At 36.6% G+C, this 19,821-nt stretch overlaps 1 protein-coding gene across 2 annotated transcripts in view; it reads left to right on the top strand.

The window, feature by feature from the left end:
- The window catches only part of ANO3 (anoctamin 3), a gene marked incomplete at its 5' end in the record, with an annotated part of 178,758 nt that overhangs the window by 81,486 nt on the left and 77,451 nt on the right, over nucleotides 1-19,821 (top strand). For both annotated transcript variants that reach the window (XM_082058713.1, XM_082058714.1), the window contains 2 exons: nucleotides 18,625-18,837; nucleotides 19,728-19,799. In XM_082058713.1, coding sequence (XP_081914839.1) covers nucleotides 18,625-18,837; nucleotides 19,728-19,799 — 285 coding nt within the window. The remainder of the gene's footprint in view (nucleotides 1-18,624; nucleotides 18,838-19,727; nucleotides 19,800-19,821) is intronic.

Below are 19,821 nucleotides of genomic sequence, written 5' to 3'. Positions count from 1 at the left end.
TTAACTTTTGTAACAAAGGCTGATGTTAGAGAGCTGTTAGAGTATTTTTGAATCAGCCAGCTTGGGTCACTTAAACTCCAGAATCCTGCCATGTGTCTAGGCAATGAGTGCAGATGGTTGCACGCTGGCTTTATCTGTGGTCTAAATCAACAGGATGCAAACCAGCTCCAGTCTGAAATCTAGACATATATATTACGCTTGTGGTGAGGCTGTGCCTTGGCTTTTGCAGTGTTTAATGCTTTGTGATATGCATCATGCTGACAAAATAATGTATTAGCTGTTGCCAGGAGGTCTCCTGTCCGTGTCTGGTGGGGCATCGCAGTCTGGATTTGCAGTGCTGGTAGATTGTGGGTACCCCAGGCTGTGGCACGTTGCATTTGGCAGTGTGGTCATGTATGCAGTCATAGGAAAGACCACTTAGAGAAGGGTTTAGTGAAAATAACTGGCTCAGGTTGAGATCTGTGTGTGGTGGGAAATAAAAACATTAAAATGATGGATTTAAATATGCCACTAAATAAACGCTGGAATTATTTATTCTGTACAATGAGTTAGAGAGCTGGGAGAATGTGTTTGGAGTATGTGGCACTAACTAGTTGTCTCAATTAGAAATAAGGTGACATCTACTCTTGTGCTTTCACTTTTTTTAAATTTTTTTTTAATTTTTCCCAGATTATGGAAAACGGATTTGCTGAGAGGATACACCACAGGTTCCAATTAGAACATGGTGTGCTTTGGCTTGGTGGCACGTATTACATCATGTACAAAAAGTGTTTTGAGGATAGGTGCCTTTGGTTAGACCGTACACCGAGGCTCAACCTAACCTAATGGAGTAAAATTCAGGAACTTGAACAGTGTAGTGGCTTAGACTGTATGACTTCAATCTTTTGCAATTATTCCTTCATAGGGAATAAAACCAGCCACACTAATCACCTCCCTGCTTCATAGCTTTTCTGGATTTATCTCTGTGTTCCAGCTGTTGCTGGCTTTCCCGGTGTACTCTGCATGCACCTTTGTATTCCAGTTTTTGAAGTAACATTGTCTTCCTTTCTATGGTAGCTTTACAGAAGAGAAGTTGGTTATTTAAAGTGTGTAAACAGCTATTTTGATACATTGATTTGCCTCATCTTAATGCAACTTCACAGGACTTTAAAATAAACAAACAAAAATTCAATAACATATCTATTTCAGTATATTCCGACCTGCTTGGCATAATTAAAACCTGTAGGTAATGTTTACCATTGTATTGTGTTCTATTGCATCAATCTCAAATAGACTCAGCCTTAGGAAAGTACTCTCCAGCCAGAATTTCTTATATTCAAACTTTGCTGTACCCTGAGTCAGTGGATACCTGTTTGAAGAGTGAAGTCTATTTTCTGAAGTCTAAAGACTTGAAGATCTTTGGCAATATTGTGCTGGTCATACTTTGTTTCTAATCCAGGGAAGTACTATTAAGAATAAAAGGCAGATTTCATTCTGGTTTTTATTATTTTTCAGTTTTCACGGAAGACTTTTCCAAATATATAACTCAAATTATTAAATACCAGAGTAAAGCCTTAAGTAAATAAAATTAAATTGATTAGTGGACATGTATACAGAATTTGGAGGAAAGATAAGTATTGCACTTAAGAATTGAGAACTAGAGTCAGTAACTTAATTATCTTCCTGAAATGCTGAACTTTGCAAGTTTTTTCTAGAATTTTTTAAACTATTAATGATTTTGACCATTCAGGAATGCCCATGCTACATAAATATGAGCAATCCAGTATCCAAATGTAAAATTCTATTAAAAAATAACATCAGTAGTACAATATCCCCCTGGTGTAAATGCTTGTGAAATGGAACAGTATTGATCCTGTCACACAGAAGGGCTGTATTGTGGGTGTTAGTTGCTAACTCGGGGAAGGATGCTGTACACAGCACACAGTCAGTGCTCTGGTTGTTTCTTTTTGTATTGTTTTGTGGTGTGGATGATTATCACAGCTCCCTGCATGCAGAGAGTGAGTTTCAAAAGGAGAGATGCTCTGAGGATGCGGGAGGGATCATTGCTGTTTTCTGTGTGCTGGATGGGAGAGTGTGGCTGTTCCTTGCAAACATATGAGCAAAATTCCTTATTTCTCCAGTGCCTCACAGTATTTTGAAGTCACTGCTGCTGTTCTGCAGCTTTTCCTTCCTTCTTGAAGAGTATAACCGGACAGCAATCTTCAGGTGGGCCTTGGGTTAATTATCAGAATACTACCTTACATGGCACGTTTAAAATGATGACAGAAAAGCTGTAGAATTTGAAACTATGAGCAAAAGTGGTAAATTCTTGCTTGTCGTGGGTTTCTTATAAGTGTTGGCACCTTGTCAGGATTTCTAAACTGTCTGTGTGTTTTCCTTGTGACACGCACAACAAATAATCCACAGTGCCTGATGCAGAGCTGGGGAGTGTGGCTGGTGCTGTGTTCTCCTGACCAGAAATGCAGGTTATGTTATCTAGTCAGTGTCATGAATGAGGGACAGTGTCAATAGTTTTTTAATGGTTCTGCACTCCCATACAACACGAGGGGTTTTCTGACTAGTTTAAGAAGACCTTTTTAAAACAAGTTTAAAAGATGACTGAGCCATATCACAGATTCAGAACATTAGGAGGGCAACGTGTATATGGTGTGTAACACGCTTAATGGAGGCTGCAGTCATTCAAATACATTTATCTTAAAATTCTCATTCCAATCTAGATGATGTTTAATGAAATGTTGAAGTACTGTATCCCTTAACCAGATAATATTAGTAGCTGTCATTTAGAATAGCTTGTTACACATCTCATCCATGACATATTTTATCCAATTTCTTGCAAAAACCATGTACGAGCAAAGCATTATAGGAAGTGTGGATGATTTAGTTCTGAGCACTAAGTGTGCTTAGCATACAAGATATTCCTTCCCACTCATCAGGCAGCAGTCCATCAGTGCTTTAATTCTAAGTACTTAAAAGAATTATATGGGAGAGCAAGTATAATAATTTCTACAGGTACTAAGGAATCTTCACAGAACTGCTTTGCTCCAAGTTATAGGAAAATGCAAGAGAAGAATGAGTTACATAATAGCAGCTATAAGTCTGAGTAAAGGAAAAGTCTCCTCAGGGGTGATATTAGCGTGTACAAGAGTAAGAACAGACTTTAAAGACAGTCTGGTGGAGTGCCAACCAGCAGCTCCCGTTGTCTTTCTTAAAAGTATGGGCACTGACCTGTCTTCCAACCAAGGGAACTTGAAAAATGCATGCATAATTGATTTTAAAAGCCATCCAGAATAGATTTCCTTTCCATGTGGAAATGGAGATGTCAGAGAGTAAATGGAATAAAAGGATATAGCCAACCTTTCTAATTTAACCCAGGCATTTCTCCTTTCGGAGTATTTCTCTGGCAATTCTCTTTCTCCTGTTATCACCTCAGCAATAATAAAACAAAAATAATAATACCGGAACTCATTGAACCTGGAAATTAATTCATAATATGAAATGTTTGCTTAAACAACTCTGCATTGACTTCACCTGTGATTGTGTTTTCTCCCAGTGAACACCCCATTATAGTCTTCACTTCCATGCTTATACGTGAACACAGCTCTATGCTGAGACTTCCTCAGACTTTTTAATTCCTTTTCCCAGTCCTTTTCTGAGTGCACACTAAAGTATTAATGCTGTTGTGCCTTCAGCATGCGTTCGACTGAGCAGACAACAGCAGTACTGGACTGTGAACATAACCAGTATTTGGCACTTCACTTTTGACTTGCACAAATTCTCAGAAAATGAGCAAACTCCAACTGTGAAAACTCACTGCTTTTTCAAGCAGGTAAATAATGGGGTTTTTTGTAAAAAGAAAAAAAAAATTGAATCAGTCTCAATGATCCACAATGTCGATTGAGTAGTCTTAAGTGGTACAGGAAAATACAGCTGATTTCTAATAAGAGATCTTGGTTTTCTATCTCTACTCAGATTTTGCTGGAATAGCTTGGCTCTGTGTGACTTTTTTTTTTTCTTAAATGCTACATTCCAACGTTATCTTTTAGTACTATAGGCCTCAATATTTCTCTCCTTTAACCACGCTGAAAGCTCTGGTAAGCTCTGGTAACTGTAGAAGTCATGCTCAAATGGATACATAAATTTTGCACGCACCGACGTATTTTTCAGAAGACATTTATTGTCTGGGTCCGTGCCATCAACTGATTCACAGTCCAAGGGAACAGGAATGTGTCTCAGGGTGATGGCTTACGGACAGGTGTGGTTTGGGAAGGTAAAAGGGCCTGCTGGAGGTTGAAATCTCAGGAGAGTCAAAACCAGAGCAGCTGTTTTAATTTTTTTGTTTGTTGTTTAGGTTTTTTGTTGTTTGTGTGTGTGTGTTTGTTTTTCCAGATGTGAACCGTGTTGTTAAGTGTATGCTCTAGTCATCTTTAGCAGGTTTTACCTCTAAATATTTTATAAAGGACATAGCAGATTGCCTTCCTTCTGCACAGCACTTAGATTCTGAATTATCTTGTGATAAATCACTTATTATCTACCTAGGCTTTGAAGATTACTAATTCCAGTCAGAACTAAATTCAAACATCATCTGTTAATATAACCTTAATCATAATTTCTGAAGGCAAAATTGACAGCTTTAAGGGTATGTACCTTAAACAACAAAAAAGACATATTATTATATGAATGTGGGAGTAGGATTGTAGTATTTCACTAGTGCTATCTACTCAGAGGACATCCTGGCTGGTTTTCAAACAATGAGCTAAACCCTCCTATACACAAAGAAAAACAGTATAGGATGACTGAAGGTTTAATCCTTACTTCAGTGAGCACACAACTCAATTCACAGTGACCTTTATTTTTCCCCAGTTAATACTTCTCAGTGTATGTAGGCTTTGAATCAATTTTTCATGCAGGAAGATTGTAATTTTTCCCCATTCATCAGAGATTGTCTATCAAGCCAGCGACAGACATGCAAGAAAACTGTTTTTTATCATCCTGAAAACCCTTATCTTCACAAATCTGCACATAAGTAATGGGTAATGTAACTTCAGCTTACATGTTTCTTTAAAATATGAGGAGTGATTTCAATATGATTCACTGCCTTTGTTCTCTTTTAACAGATTTGAATTGATTTCCTTTAATTGAGTTCGCTATCCATATACTTGAAGCGTTTCCTTGCATCACCAAATCAATAATTGTGATTCCTGATCTCAACTCTATATACATCTTGTGTACTTTTAGTATGTGTTCATTACTGTAACTGTATTTAGAGGCATTTTGAAATGCATATGACCATATAAATACATATTAAAAGTCTGAACAAAGAGCTTTGAAGCCATTAGTGTCACTTTTGTGGATAAGTACTTAGGGATTCTTAAATCCAGAGATTATTGGACTGCTTCACATGTTGAGCCACTAAATCCTCATGTGAAATGTAGTGTGGAATTTTTGATGAATATGGATTAGCTTATCACAGAGTTTTAGCAGCAAACTAATTTGTCTTCTTTCAAAGAAGACGACAACTAGTAAGCTAAACAAATGAACTGGCTGATCCTCAGCTATGGAAGCATACAAAAACTGAAGAAAGAAGAAAACCCTTCCAGAAGCTTCATTTGTGTCATGCCTTAAAGTTCTTCTGAGAGGTTTGCCCACAACTTCCTTCTGAAAGAGTTAAAACTTTAATACTGTTTTCGTTGCTGAAATAGACAGGCTGTGAGTCCTAATGGAACTATTGTAAAAACCAGGCCATCTGTAGGAATGACTTTGCTTGCATTGAGCCCTTAAAAGCACCATGTGAGCGCTTCTGCAGGGATAGTTTCCTTCGGTTTCTTCGGTCTTTTGTATGTCTCTAAATTGTATTGACTAATGTATTTTTTGTAGTTTTGAGTACCAAAGGCTAGAGAAGGACTTTCCCAAGCCATCTGTTGAAGGCAACTTAAAAATAATACCATGTTTTTAGCTTAATATGCAAGGTAGAGAGAAACTAGAAGATGTGATCTCAGTGTGTTCAATGGAAACCAAGTAGCTTTTGGCCTTAACTCAGAAACAACTCTTAAAAGAATATGAAAATGGATAGGGAAGTTATTATGAACCTTGTTTGCTTTTCTTGCAAGTCAAGCTCATTGCTGTTTTCCCTGACTGCTGCGGATAAGGAGAACAATTGGTTTCCCTCTCAAATATCAAACTGCATATGTATTTGAAGATTATTACTGTGTCTTTCTTGATTCTCCTCTTGACTGAACAACCCCAGTTTGTTCAATGCCTTTTCATCAGATGTCTGCGCTAACTCTTATTCCACCTCATATGCTCCTTTGTAGATTAAGTGATCCATTTTTCCTTTCTAAAATGAAATGCTATTTATTTCAATATATTTATCATGTCATGCTTCTTTAGTGAAATAAGGTTATTTTTTTAACCTTTATTCAGAGTAGGGGCTGTCTGCTTTTGAATCCATGCTATGACAGTCTCTGGAATAAGAATTCCTTGTAAAGTAGAATCGTAGAATCATTTCGGTTGGAAAAGACCCTCAGGATCATCAATTTCAATCATAACCTAACTCTGGCACTCACCTGTGTCCCTGAGAACCTCGTCTAAACACCTTTTAAACCCCTCCAGGGATGGTGACTCCACCACTGCCCTGGGCAGCCTGTTCCAATGCCCGACAACCCTTTCTGGGAAGAATTTTTCCCTAATATCCAATCTAAACCTCCCCTGGTGCAACTTGAGGCCATTTCCTCTTGTCCTGTCACTTGCTACTTGGGAGAAGAGACCAACAACCTCCATGCTCCGACCTCCTTTCAGGTAGTTGTAGACAGCGATAAGGTCTTCACTCCGCCTCCTTTTATAATCAAAAGCCTTACTAAATCTAAGTAGAAGATATACAATATGCTTCTGTCCATCTGTGAAGAAAGAAATGGGGGTAGTATGATCTGATTTGTCCCTTGGAAATACATGCTGGTCTATACTCATCTTTTTGTGATCCTTCTAGTCAGCAATACGCAACTGTCCATCTACAGATCCCTGCTGTCTGAATATTTTATGAAAAATAGTTGATTAAAGCAAGCCTTCTCTCAGAGAATTATATTATTTTGTGACTGGTGTTTGTGCTCATGGTGTTTGTGATATTTACAGGGCATTTTCATCAGGATTTCTTTTCCAATCTGTTTTGTATGACTGCAATCCCCAGCGCAGGTACCATCAATAAATCTGGACGAAAGGGCTATAGCATGCCTGAACTGATAGTGTGCAGGTTTAAAATTGCAGAAGGTGGAGTGGATGAAGCACGTGGCTTTGGAACAAGTTACCTAACATCTACTAGAGATTTTTGAGTTTTTACTTTGACCAAATGTGGGTGTATTTTTCTGCACATTTGAAAAGCAAGGCTTTTGCAAATTCATATATCCCATTCTAAAACATGTGGGCAAGATAGCTATTCAGTGAAAATGTCAGAACTCTTTTTAGCATTAGCAAATAGTTTTTTTCAATGTTTTTGAAACAGCTAAAGCACTTTTTTAATTGAAACTGGAAAAAGTTAAAAAAGCTTGGGGCATGCTGTCAAAAACAGTGTATTTGGAACTTGTTTTAACTTATAATTAGATTTAACCACATCTTATTAAATCTATTACTATAGTATGACCACAGGGATTGAAATAGAAGCAGTAAAAGTGTATGCTTTTTTTTAACTGCAACAAATACCTGTTATACTGTAGTTATTTATACAATTTTATTTGTGGGTACCTATACTGCAGTACACAATCTAGAAAATAGTGTGTATGTTCTTTGATTACCCCTTGCAAAAATTAAAATTCCCGTGATTTTTGTTCTTATAGTAAGAAATAATTTAGCCTTTCTCCCATTTGCTGGCAGAAGAAAAGGGTTGATGGAAAGAGAAGTTGAAAGGGTAATAACTAGTAGCTATAGGTTAATGTTAGAATTATTCCTGGAATTGGAATTTTTTTTTTTTTTTTTTTTAAGGATGAAGACAGAATTAAAAGGATGAGGGTTTGAAGATTTGACAGGAAAAAGTGGCTAATTACACAATTGTACAGTACAGCAGTACAGGTTCTATCAACTCTAAGAACTTTGGAATCGGTTATTTATATTCTGTTTTACCTTATATTTATACTCTTTCAGCAAGACTTTACCATACTGGCTTGAAGATTTTTACCAGTCATGTGAATTTGTTCTTTCCTGTGTTTTGGGAGGGTGATTTGTTTGGTTTTGGTATTTTGGACATAACTGGGGTTTTTTTTTTTTTTTTGAGGATTTCCACTTCCAACTTTCTTGAAGAATAAAGAAAGGCAGATAAACCTCTCCAAATTATTTCCTCAGTACTGTTTGTATTACTGTTGCTAACTTTTTTTATTTTAAACTACCTCAATCTAAACAGCATATTAATGTTATTAGGTGCTTTTTTCTATTGCATCTTAGTTTGCCTACTTTAAGGACTGCTTTTTAGCTTGTATGTTTATTTTGGATCACTTCATGCCTCTAATGAGACCTACATCCACAAAAGTGAGAATGCATTTTTGACATTAATTACAGCTATTATGTTATAGTAATATCTTTACAAATTTCATATTTCCTTCAGTAAATGCTTATATATATTTTTCTAGTTTCAACCATTGAGGTTGTGTTTATACTTCCATTTAAATAGATCCTTCATTTTACACTGCAGTGCGTTATCCTTTGTGTCTTGTGTATCCCGTAACCTGCCTGGCCAGAAGCAACACAACCATGCTCGGCTTTGTAAGTGCCTGTTACACAACTCGGCTTTCTGCAGAAGGACCATCCATTCTGCACAGTGCACAAGAGTCTGTCTTTAGCAATGTGCAATGCTTTTAGCTTCTGCTGTATTGTCTGGCCATGCAAAATTGTCAATTACTGTCTGCTCTGATCTCAATATTTTTGAAAAATGGGAGAATGCTCACAGAGCTTTTTTTTTTTTTTCTCTCTCATTTTTTTTCAAAGTTTAATATATTTGTATTTTTCCACCATCTCTTCTCTTGCACCAGTCCGCCTGCCAAGTATGTATTAATCCTCCTTAAAAAATACTTGAATTTTTCTCTGAGAATACTACTCTTATGGTTATTCTTCAGTACAGTCAGGTATAATCCATAGCAGAATATTATCCCAAATCAAACCTCTTTTGGCATGAGTTCAGTTTTTTAACCAGTTTTAACCAGTTGCACCACTTTTCACATGGAAATACTGTAAGGCCCAGTCAAACCATTGTCCTGAGTACCTTCTGCCTTAACTGCAAGTTTCAACCGCAGTTTTGCAGGCATCAGTTTTTCAATTGATTATAACCAACCGACATGCAGGTTTCCTTTCAGTTGGAATCACAGGACTGAGAGCTTCACATTTGCTATAAACTGCATCTAGGTTTGTCTCTGTAAATGAAATCTGGGGGTGGGAGGAAGTTTTTCTATATCTGACTGAAGATAAAAAAGGCAAGTATTGCTTATCACAGAAAATACAATGATGAAAATAAGCTTTTTTTTCTTTTTTTTTTTTTAAGTTGGTAAATGCCTAAGCACTCTTCAGGGCACCTGCTAAAGCTGCATTGTACACCTGTGTATATGTAGTTAACAAGCCATTCCTAATTTCAGATTACTTTCTGGAATTATAAATACAAATTGGAGTAACCTGCAGGGCAATATCTTTGTCGTGCAAGTTTCTTACAGAACTAAATTCCAGATAGAATTGCGCAGAAGTCTGAGGAATATTGTATTATTACTACTCTACTGACTGAGCCACTCTTCCTAACTGTGATTTGTCCTGCACAATGCATTATTCTACTTATCAAAGGCAGATCTCATTCAGGTTTTATATATTGCTCTACAAAGATATATTCAAAAAGCTGAGCAAATCCAGAACTTTGTAATTGTATTCCTATTGACTTCTTAGTTAAGTACAGAAAATAACGTAGCTTGGTAATATACTATGCCTTTTGTCTTATCCGAACACCTTTATTTTTGGATCATTTATAATCTGAATTAGGTCATAAGACCCTACTTCTAACTTGTTGTCTCCTAATCTGACCACTGTGACAGGCTAAAGAACGTGAATAAAGACATTTCACAATTCACGTTTTCTCATAAAGGAGCTGGTTGCTGTCAGACCTTTCATCTCCTAAGGTAAAATGGGAATGGAACCACTTGGATGTACGAGTGAGAGAAAGCACCAGCATCTTGAGTTTTATACCTTCTTGGGCTGTTTGCTCCATTTTTTTTCTCTTTTGTTTGTCTAACAAATAAATATTATAACCTGCCTCAAAACCCTTGATACCTATTCATTTTATGCTTGGTGCATTTAAGCCCTACCTTGCTCTATTAAAAGGCAAGAATGCACTTCCTTCCTTTTCTGTAACCTCATTATGTTGTTGCTAAATCAACTCAGTTGTACCAGTGCTGGTCTCCTGAGGCTGCTGTGAGAAAGCATTTTTGGAAGAGTATCAGGAATGAGGCCCAGGGAATAGGCTACTCTGATGAGGACATACAGCCTTCCAGAGATTTACTATGTTATTGAATTTGGGGGAGAAAATACAATATTTTGTTGTTTTTCTAATGTTTTCTGGCAGATATATTTATAACAACTTTGGAGATCTTCCAAACTAGTCAGCAGCCTTCTGAAGCCTTTTAATTCCCATGTTCAATTAAACACAAAAATATTTTGCTTTATTTGTGTACAAGAATTATTGACAAGCCAGGGACTAATTTAATTCTGTTAAAGTTTAAATTAGGTAAGACCAGATATTCATGGAGATAAACTTTATAAAAGGTATTGCATAAAGCTTTATAATGAGATCACTGTTTTAAGCTATTTACTTTTCTTAACTGTGCCTCTAATGGCAAAAAAATCCACCCTGCTTGTCTGAATCTTTCCTTGCTTTAAAACTGTATTTCTCTCACCTTTGCCAGGAAAGATCAAATGCATTGGCTGTTATCTGCAAATCAGATACTTAAAAGTGCTTTAAGTACATCTCACTAACATGAATAATGTCAGGAATGTGTATTATCTTGTTTGTAATAGTGACAGTAAGAGAGTCTCAAAGTTTTATACAAAATGAACAGTATTCTGTAACGTGTTAAATATGGTGAGTCCTGCCTGACTGAGGCAGTACTAAACTCAACTTTTTTGTATTTGAGTACCATTTTTTTTAGATAAAACAAACAATTTTTCCTTTCCATTTTGACACTCTTCAAAATCCATAAACTAAAATCTGCTTTATTAAAAGTAATTTCCTTGTGAAGAAGATGAGAAAAGTCTCAATCGGATATAAAGAAAGAATAGATTTGGGACCTGTATTAGATAATCAAGAAAATAGGGTGAAATAATAAAAAGATGAAGATGTGAAAAAACTGCTGTTTTCAAAAGTTAGCTGAATCATGTTGAAAGTAGGTAACACAGTTGTACTTAGGTGAAATACTGAGAGTTTTTGTGTATATAGATAGCAATCCATACCATACAGGGGCTTAAAAGACTTAAGGTAAGAGCTATTGGGGCCAACACATGGTTCTCTGTAATGACTTTAATTTTTTTCCTAATTCTGTGAGCATAAGGTATAACAGGATTGCTTAGAAATTCATGAGATAAATGTTATTTCCTACAAACCACCCAAAATAGATTTCCAGTCATGTTTAGTACAGTGACCCTTAAGTACTGGCATCTTACTGGCTGCTTCTATAAATCTTACAATTTGGGACAACTTTGTTACATTTCCCATCACAAACAAAAACATGTTTATACTCCCTTTTTGTACGTTTTAGTTCTCTCATCCTGTGAGTTAATGATGTAATCTTTATCAAGGTAGAGCTATTTAAAGGAATAGATCACATTTTAATTTTACAGCTGGTCATTACAGGAATTATCCTGATAGGCGACATATGGGAGCAAGGCCAACCTCCTGCTATATTTAGGAGGAAAGGCTTGTGTAGCTTGCAAACCATTCTTTAATTCCAGCAGTTGAATTTCCTGCTGTTTCCACAAGGAAATAGGTCTTTACTTTGTTGGCCTGAGTGCAAGAGGTATTTAATGGAAGAAATTCAATTTCTCATTCTCTATGAAAGCGCTGTGGGATGTCTGTGCTTAGGAGTTTGGTTGGTTGGTTTGTTGTTTACTCTGCATTTGGTATGTGAAAAACAAGGCCTTGACTGTTTGAAAAGAATTTCCCATCAAAGTTGCAGAATCTTGTTTGCAAACATAAATTAGAGGAATGTTGTCAATGGTCTTTAAATCCTTTGGTTTTGCTGCACTATTGTTTTGCACCCCCTGGCACAAAGGGGGAATGCCTGGGTGAAGATGATGTTGCTAGGGAGTTGAGATTTCCATGTTAATGGGGATATTGAATGCCAACCCAAACAAGAACATGAAACTTAAAAATAGCAAACCAGTCATTCACGAGTTTTCTTCTCCAGTGGAGTCCTCTAGGGATCATTTCTAGTATTTTTAGTAGTGACCTGGAAGTTTCTTTAAAATCATCGCTGCACTGAGTGTGCAGAGGTTGTGAGGACTAAATCTTTTACTAAATTGAATGCTGGCCAACAATAAGCATTTCAGTACAGAAACTGGAGTCTTTTCCTGGGAAACAGTGTCTTGGAAAGGGATTTTTGTTTTTGCAAGAGGCAGCTATTTATGAAAAGAAAGTCACTATCCTTGGAAGGGCCATAGCCAAAAGGGCTAATGGGACTTTTAAGCCTTTGTATTTGCTGTTGTAACAGTTCTACTGGGAAGTTGAGTGCTGCTCTATTGTCAAGTCAAGAAAAAGAGCTGAAATATTGATAGAGCTCCATTAAGCCTTCTTTACAGTGCTATACTAAAGTAGTTATTTCTAAACAGCTCATCAGAAAAATATATATATATATATATATATATATATTTTTTTTTTTTAAGGAGATCTGGTATCAAGATCTAGGGCTATCTAAATAAGTAAAGAAATAGCTTTGTATTTCTTAATCTCATGGATAAAGTATCATATATTAAAAAATTAGAAACTGAACCTTGCACGTATTGTTGATGCTGTTTACAAGGTCTATGGGAAAAGTTCACTGTCTCTGAAAACTGTTATGCCAGGTTTCAGTGTTTATTAAATAATCACTAACTGGACAAACCATATATTTCTTTAAGTCCTATAGTGTGTGTTTTCTTGGAGAACTTTCAGATAACCCCACCAATTCCTTTCCTTTTCATTAGCTATTCTTTTGGGCTGAAGGCTATTTCTCACATGTCTAACTTGAAAGAAAAAAAAAAGCTAGCACAGGTATTTGCAATTTACCAAATTGTTTATGTTCCCCTTTTCACAATACATAAAATTGCAAAAGGTTGAAGTAGAAACATGGGGTTTTTTTAGTGGGAGCAGTCTTCATAGGCATGATTGATGGTATCATTAAACCTCATATTATTTCATAAAAGCCTTCATAAATCAATGCTATTCATGTAGCGAAATTAAATTGAAAAATACCATCACAATGACTTGCTGTCATACAGAATCTATTTATTGGCCAGTGTAGGAGTTAGACTCACCCAAGTGGCTAAACATGAAATATTTAATAGGAGTAATGTTGGAATCTGATCTGCAGTTGGACTAGATGATCTTAAAGTTCTTTTCCAACTTAAATGATTCTGTGATTTTATGTTGACCTGTTCACTTCAGAATGGAAAATGCAGCTCAGGTGATCTGAAAAAATACCATTAGAAAATTTGGATTCATAAGCTGTCACGATGTAATATTGAAGATAAATAGAGTTCATCCTTGAAGGTTGTTTTCTCCCATGTTTAGTGTGTCTTTTTTTCCTTTCAAGAAAAGGATTGGTTAATTTTCTCCAGTTTTGATGAGGCTTTTTAGGGGGGGGTGTGTTTATATAGTAAGAATACTTGATTCTGTGGTGTGTGTGGTTTTGTGTGTAGTTCTTTTGTTTGTGTGGGTTTTTTGTTGTTTCTTGGGGTTTTGTTTGTTTGATTTCTGTAGGAATATAAAATGAAGTCAGAGGTTACCCAGTCTGATTCTACCTTTTATAGGAAAAGGAAAGTTTGGGTACATTCCTGACCTACTCAAATACGGGTCTAATATGTAAAACTAAATAGCTGTTTTATTTCTTGAGGTATTACAATTAGATAAAAAAGCTTCTGCTGTTACTGAAATAATTTATTTCTTCATTATTAACTATCTTTTGGTTATGATTTCTCAGAATTTAATGAGTACTTATCCTACATTAAGTTTCTTTTGTAGATTGCAGCTGCCAATCACAGTAAACTTATCTTTAGCAATAAGTACCTGTTACATCCATTGTGTATTGAAAATTAAATAATCTTCAAAACTTGATCCTGTAGAAATATGTTTTCACATTAAACTTAAATGTCATGAAAACTGTTGCAGGCTTTTCTTCAGATTTTATGTGATTAAAGAGTCTAATTATCATTATGTTATTGACAGAAACATTTTAGATTTATCAGGTTCTCAGTCTGTTTAATGTGTTTTACAAATTGCATTTAATTTTAGTTAGTGACGTACAGCATGTGAAGCCAAAGGCTTTACAGAAGTTTTTTTTACAATTAAGAATGTAATTTTATCAAGCAAAATTGTGGTGATATGAGTAGTTGGTAAGACTCACATGTTGTTGATACTGATTGTGGACGTTATTATACAACATATCTTTATAAAGCTGATGATACTGATTTGAATTACGTAGTAGCTACTCTTGTTTTATGCTAAGGTTTACACTGCATTAAATGGGCATTATATACTGGGCTGCATTTTTACAATTAGCACTGGTCCAACCTTGCTGAGGGTGCTTCCAGCACTGGGTTGATGATGCATATGGACTATCTGTCAAACTTTTCTCATCTAAAATTAAGAGCAAATTCAATGCAAATTTTTTTCTCTCTTATTAGTAAAGAAATGACTGACTGTACCTTTGTTTCACAGAATGAGGCATAGGAGAATTTTTCATTTATGTTTCTAATGACCAAAACCTGGAGGCACCTGAGAGCTGGTTTCATTTAGAGTCTTTCTAGATTGGCATAATATTAAGCACGTGTCAAATTGTTCATATTGATCCTATGGAAAACAGAGGAAGAAATAAAAATAATTTCAATAAATGGATTTAGTGACCTAGTTGATGATGTTAACCACAAGCTGTTTGTGTGCCAGAGCTGGGGAAGCATTGGCATGCAACATCAAATGCCACCAAAATGAACATCTTACAGACCCGGACTCCATCACACTATCAGGGAATGAATTAATTTGTTAAATTTGAACGATGAAGGTAGATCATACTACTGGTGTAACAGCAAATGTGCTCTGAGGTGACTTTGTTGTGACTCACTCTCTCCAAGCAGAAGCAGCATGGTATTAATGTTTGAAATGACACAGAGGAATATGCACTGAGATAGCGCAAAAGGGGAATAATTTTCTTTTAAATTGAGGTGGTGCCTCATAAAAAAAAAATTGTCGTTTTTGTTTTTTTAGTGTATCACTTAAATTGTTGTTAAATTGAATGACAGTGTGTTATTTGCATCATTGTAAATTTCTTTGGTAATATAGTGATTCACCTTGCTACACACAGTGACTCCAACACAGATACAAGAAAAATCTTTTTTGGAAACAGTAATAATTATGCAGTAGGGTCCACAATTACTGACAGCATATCACTGTTTCAGAAATTGATCACTAAAACCACCCAGAAAAATTGCAAAATACGTTGTTTTTTGTTATTCTATATTACCCTTTGCTATGTCTAACTACTGTAGACTTCGGTCTAATACACTCATCTGTTTAGGAAGAGCAACAAACAATTCTCAGAAACATTGCAAGTAGCATAACAGACATACAATGTAGTGTTGCTCTGAGCGCAGCATCATCTGCTCAGAATTATTAAGAAGCAGAATCTTTTCTTCTCGTACCTATTTTAAATAGCTATGAGACCTTCTGAGGCAGCAGAACCTTAGCTCTATCTACCTTAACCTCCCATTAAATTAATATTTCATCTCTCTGATCAAGAATAGTTCTGCTGTGCTGCAGAGCTGGAAGAACTGTCCTCAGTGGACTAATGAATTTCTGCATTTCTTGATAAAGCAGCACTTGCATTTAAGCAAAGTGTGTTTTGTGAGCTCAGGGAAGTTTTTAAATGAAGCACCCTTTTAAACCTGGAGGGTAGGAAGGCCATACAGAGGGGTCTGGACCGGCTGGATCGATGGGCTGAGGCCAATTGTATGAGGTTCAACAAGGCCAAGTGCCAGGTCCTGCACTTGGGTCACAACAACCCCAGGCAGCACTTCAGGCTGGGGAAGAGCTGCTGGAAAACTGCCTGGTGGAAAAGGAACTGGGGGTGTTGATTGACAGCAGCTGAACATGAGCCAGCAGTGTGCCAAAAAGGCCACCAGCATCCTGGCTTGTATCAAGAATAGTGGGGCCAACAGGACTAGAGAAGTGATTGTGCCACTGTACTCGGCACTGGTGAAGCCACACCTTGACTTCTGTGTTCAGTTTTGGGCCCCTCATCATAAGAATATTGAGGTACTAGAGAGAGTGCAGAGGAGGGGATGAAGCTGGTGAGGGGCTGGAGCACAAGTCTGATGAGGAGCAGCTGAGGGAACTGGGGCTGTTCAGCCTGGACAACAGGAGGCTGAGAGGAGACCTTATCGCTGTCTACAACTACCTGAAAACAGGCTGCCCAGGGAAGTGGTGGAGTCACCATCACTGGAGGTGTTTAGAAGGCGTTTAGATGAGGTTCTTAGGGACATGGTTTAGTGCTAGAATTAAGTTATGGTTGGATTTAATGATCCTGAGGGTCTACTCCATCTGAAATCATACTATGATTCTATTATAGTTATGAATGGGGAGTATGCTGCTAATCAAAGGACCTTCTTTGTGGACTCACATGTTGAGAATTAGAGCAGTGAGAGACTTGCTGAATGTGATGTCCTTCTCTGAGTGGCACAAATTTTGATGGTCCATTACTGTAGCAATAAGAAACAGTTAACAGAGTCTGAAGGTCAGCAGCAGCTAAACAGAAGAATAAAACCATCTTTTTTTCTCAGAAAAATCCGACTTTTGATATTAATTTCTATCTTATTGAAATGTAAAGTTGTTTATGGTCAAGCTTAGATGCATTAATGTTTGTTAGTTGGAAATGGGGACTGAAGACCTGGGTAGCTGATGGCCTTATTATGTTTTTGCATTACAAAGGCCCATGTGAGAACAGTGGGAATACACAATATAATTGTTGTTTTATATGCAAAGGGATTAATATGGTATTTTTCAAGGAAGAAACTTGACTCATATGGGAAAAAAGATGAACAGCAGACTGTCTCTCCTTAGCCTTTGATCCAGCAGTGATGGATAGTAGAATGGTAACAAAACAACCTGTGCTTGTTTAAGTCCCTTGTTCATTTCACACTAATGTTTTAATTACTTCGTAGGTTTACTTGGGAGTCTCATTTTATATTCCTGTTCTTTTATGAAATACCTAGTATTGAGTGTTTTTGAGCGCTATTAAATTGTTTCAGGCCTAGGTTTTTGTAGCTTATTACATCATCTATTCTACTTTCTTAAACGCATTTGGATTATGTCTTGTTTCCCTCTGAATTTTTAGAAAAAAATAGAAATTTTAGAAATTATTATTATTACAGTTTAGTGTTAATGAGGATCATGTTTAACATAAAGGGAAACCTTGTTTCAGGATTCAGAGAGTTAAAAATAAGTTCTTTACATTCAAATGACAAATAATGTTCTTAATACCTGATATTGTAAGCATAAGTTTAGGAAATGTAGCCAATCTCTTGTTTGTGGACAGGCAATATAAGCAGTTATTACATTGTTTGTTCTGTCACAAGCGAGGAGATACAAAAGAGAAGATGTTAATTATAAAAAATTAGTAAGATATATTTTGGAAACACAGTTATCATGTTAAGACAGGAAAAACTTATAACAGGGAGTGAGTTTTGCATCACTTTTAAAATGGTGCACTGAAACCAGGGATCCCAAATTCACAGTTTTAACTTAAATTACAACTGATTTTTCAAACGTTTTCGCTGACACCACACAGCTGATGGGTGTCTCTCTCTGTGCAGAGACACCTGAACCTAAAGCCAGGAAACACATATGAAAACCCAAGACTGGCATAGGTGTCCTGGAAGAAAACCCAGAAACAACTAATATATTCATCTGAACTTGCAGAGAGCTGCATTTCAAAGGAAACATGTTCATGAATCCTTCAGGAAGCTTGTGAATGTCTTTTGCTTGTATTCGATTTTTTTTCATTTATTTGCTTGTTTAAGGGTTTTTTTTCATTTCTACCACTGAATTAAAATATATTTAGCAATCATACTGTGGATACACCAGGTGCTGTCGTTTGCTTCTGAATGACTGTATGACATACGTACCACAGAATCATCAGATCTGGAATATCGTGAGTTTGAACTGTGGGCTGGTGATGGAAAGACAGGTGAAGAATTGCTGGATTTTGTTCCCAACTCTGTATTCTTCTTTGAACTTTAAATATTTTAAACACTTTTGTTTAGTTGAAGAGCTGCTCATTAAGTGGATGAATCACATTGAGTTTTCTTAATTAGCTGTCTCTATGTTGTTGCCTAGTATGGCAGAGCTTATATTTCGTTTGGCTTTTTCAGGTATGAATACAAGCAAGAGTGAGACAGTGAAAGACCATCCATTGAAACCCTCTAGAAGATCGATGCCATGCCTCGCCCAGAGCCAAACGCATCCTCAGAGCCTGAGCAAACATTCCTCGTTCCTGCAACCAAATCGTGTGCAGCCGCAGCCCCGGCCGCAGCCTCTCAGCGCAGGAACATCTACAACCACGGTAGATGTTGTGTCTGAACGAGGTAGGAGATTTTACCTCTTTCAGGAGCTTGTTCCAACACTGGGAATGGAAGGAATGTACAGGAACATAATCTGAAGTCTTGTGGTGTCTTAGACATAATTTTCTAGCAACTTTCGTTGAATGATAGAGGCATCTGATGAGCTTTGATTTGTTTATATGTCTGTGGTTTTCCGGAGAGATGTTTTTGCACAAAGGAGGTAGAAGAACCATGGTGTGAGTTCTTGAGTTAATCTCTATAAGCTGATTTTTATTTTATTTTTTTCTGAATTACAAGATTACTTACTTCTCACTGAAGACAAGACAAGACAAGAAAGTGCTGCTGTATGCTGGGGAAGAGCACGAAGGTTTCTATAGTCTGTCCTATGAGAAGGAAAAAAAAATTGGGAGATGCATTCATTGTTGAATAGCAGAATCAGGGAAGAGTGGTATGGAGAGAATGAGAGAAAAGGGAGAAAATCCCTATGAATTTTAGCTTGTGTTGGAAAAAAGAACTACTTTTATTTCAGGATTTCTGTTTTAACAGATAAAAATGCCTTAACAGAGAGACTAGTCCAGTTGGAGATCCCAGTCACTGTGTGTGTCACCTGTTGCCAACTGTGTGTGAACCTTTATAGAATAGATTGACTTGGCTGGCTTCTGCTACCAAATTTTGATAAGTCCTTCCTTAATGTTGATAGGCACTAATTATTACACTAGTAAGTCATTTTACCGAGTTAAACTGAGGAGCAAAGTCTTCATTAAAGTGGTGTTGTTCTTTTTTCCACCAATGGAAAGTACTCTTCAAAACTTCAGCCGAAAATTTTTCATTTGAGTCACTGACAGCTTTAAAAATTGTATTTTTTACTTATAAAATACATGTGAATACTGATATGAATATTGTCTTTATTCCAGCTAAAGTGATGGAGACTTTGGAAAACAACTTGCTTAAGCTGTCTAATACAGAATACAGTGATCCATTTGTAGGTAAGTTTAAGTCTGAACTGAA

The sequence above is a fragment of the Streptopelia decaocto genome (assembly GCF_964273445.1).
Source record: "Streptopelia decaocto genome assembly, chromosome: 7".
Lineage (NCBI taxonomy): Eukaryota > Metazoa > Chordata > Aves > Columbiformes > Columbidae > Streptopelia > Streptopelia decaocto.
The sequence above is the reverse complement of the archived record's forward strand: the minus strand, read 5'-3'. Positions and strand labels throughout refer to the sequence as shown.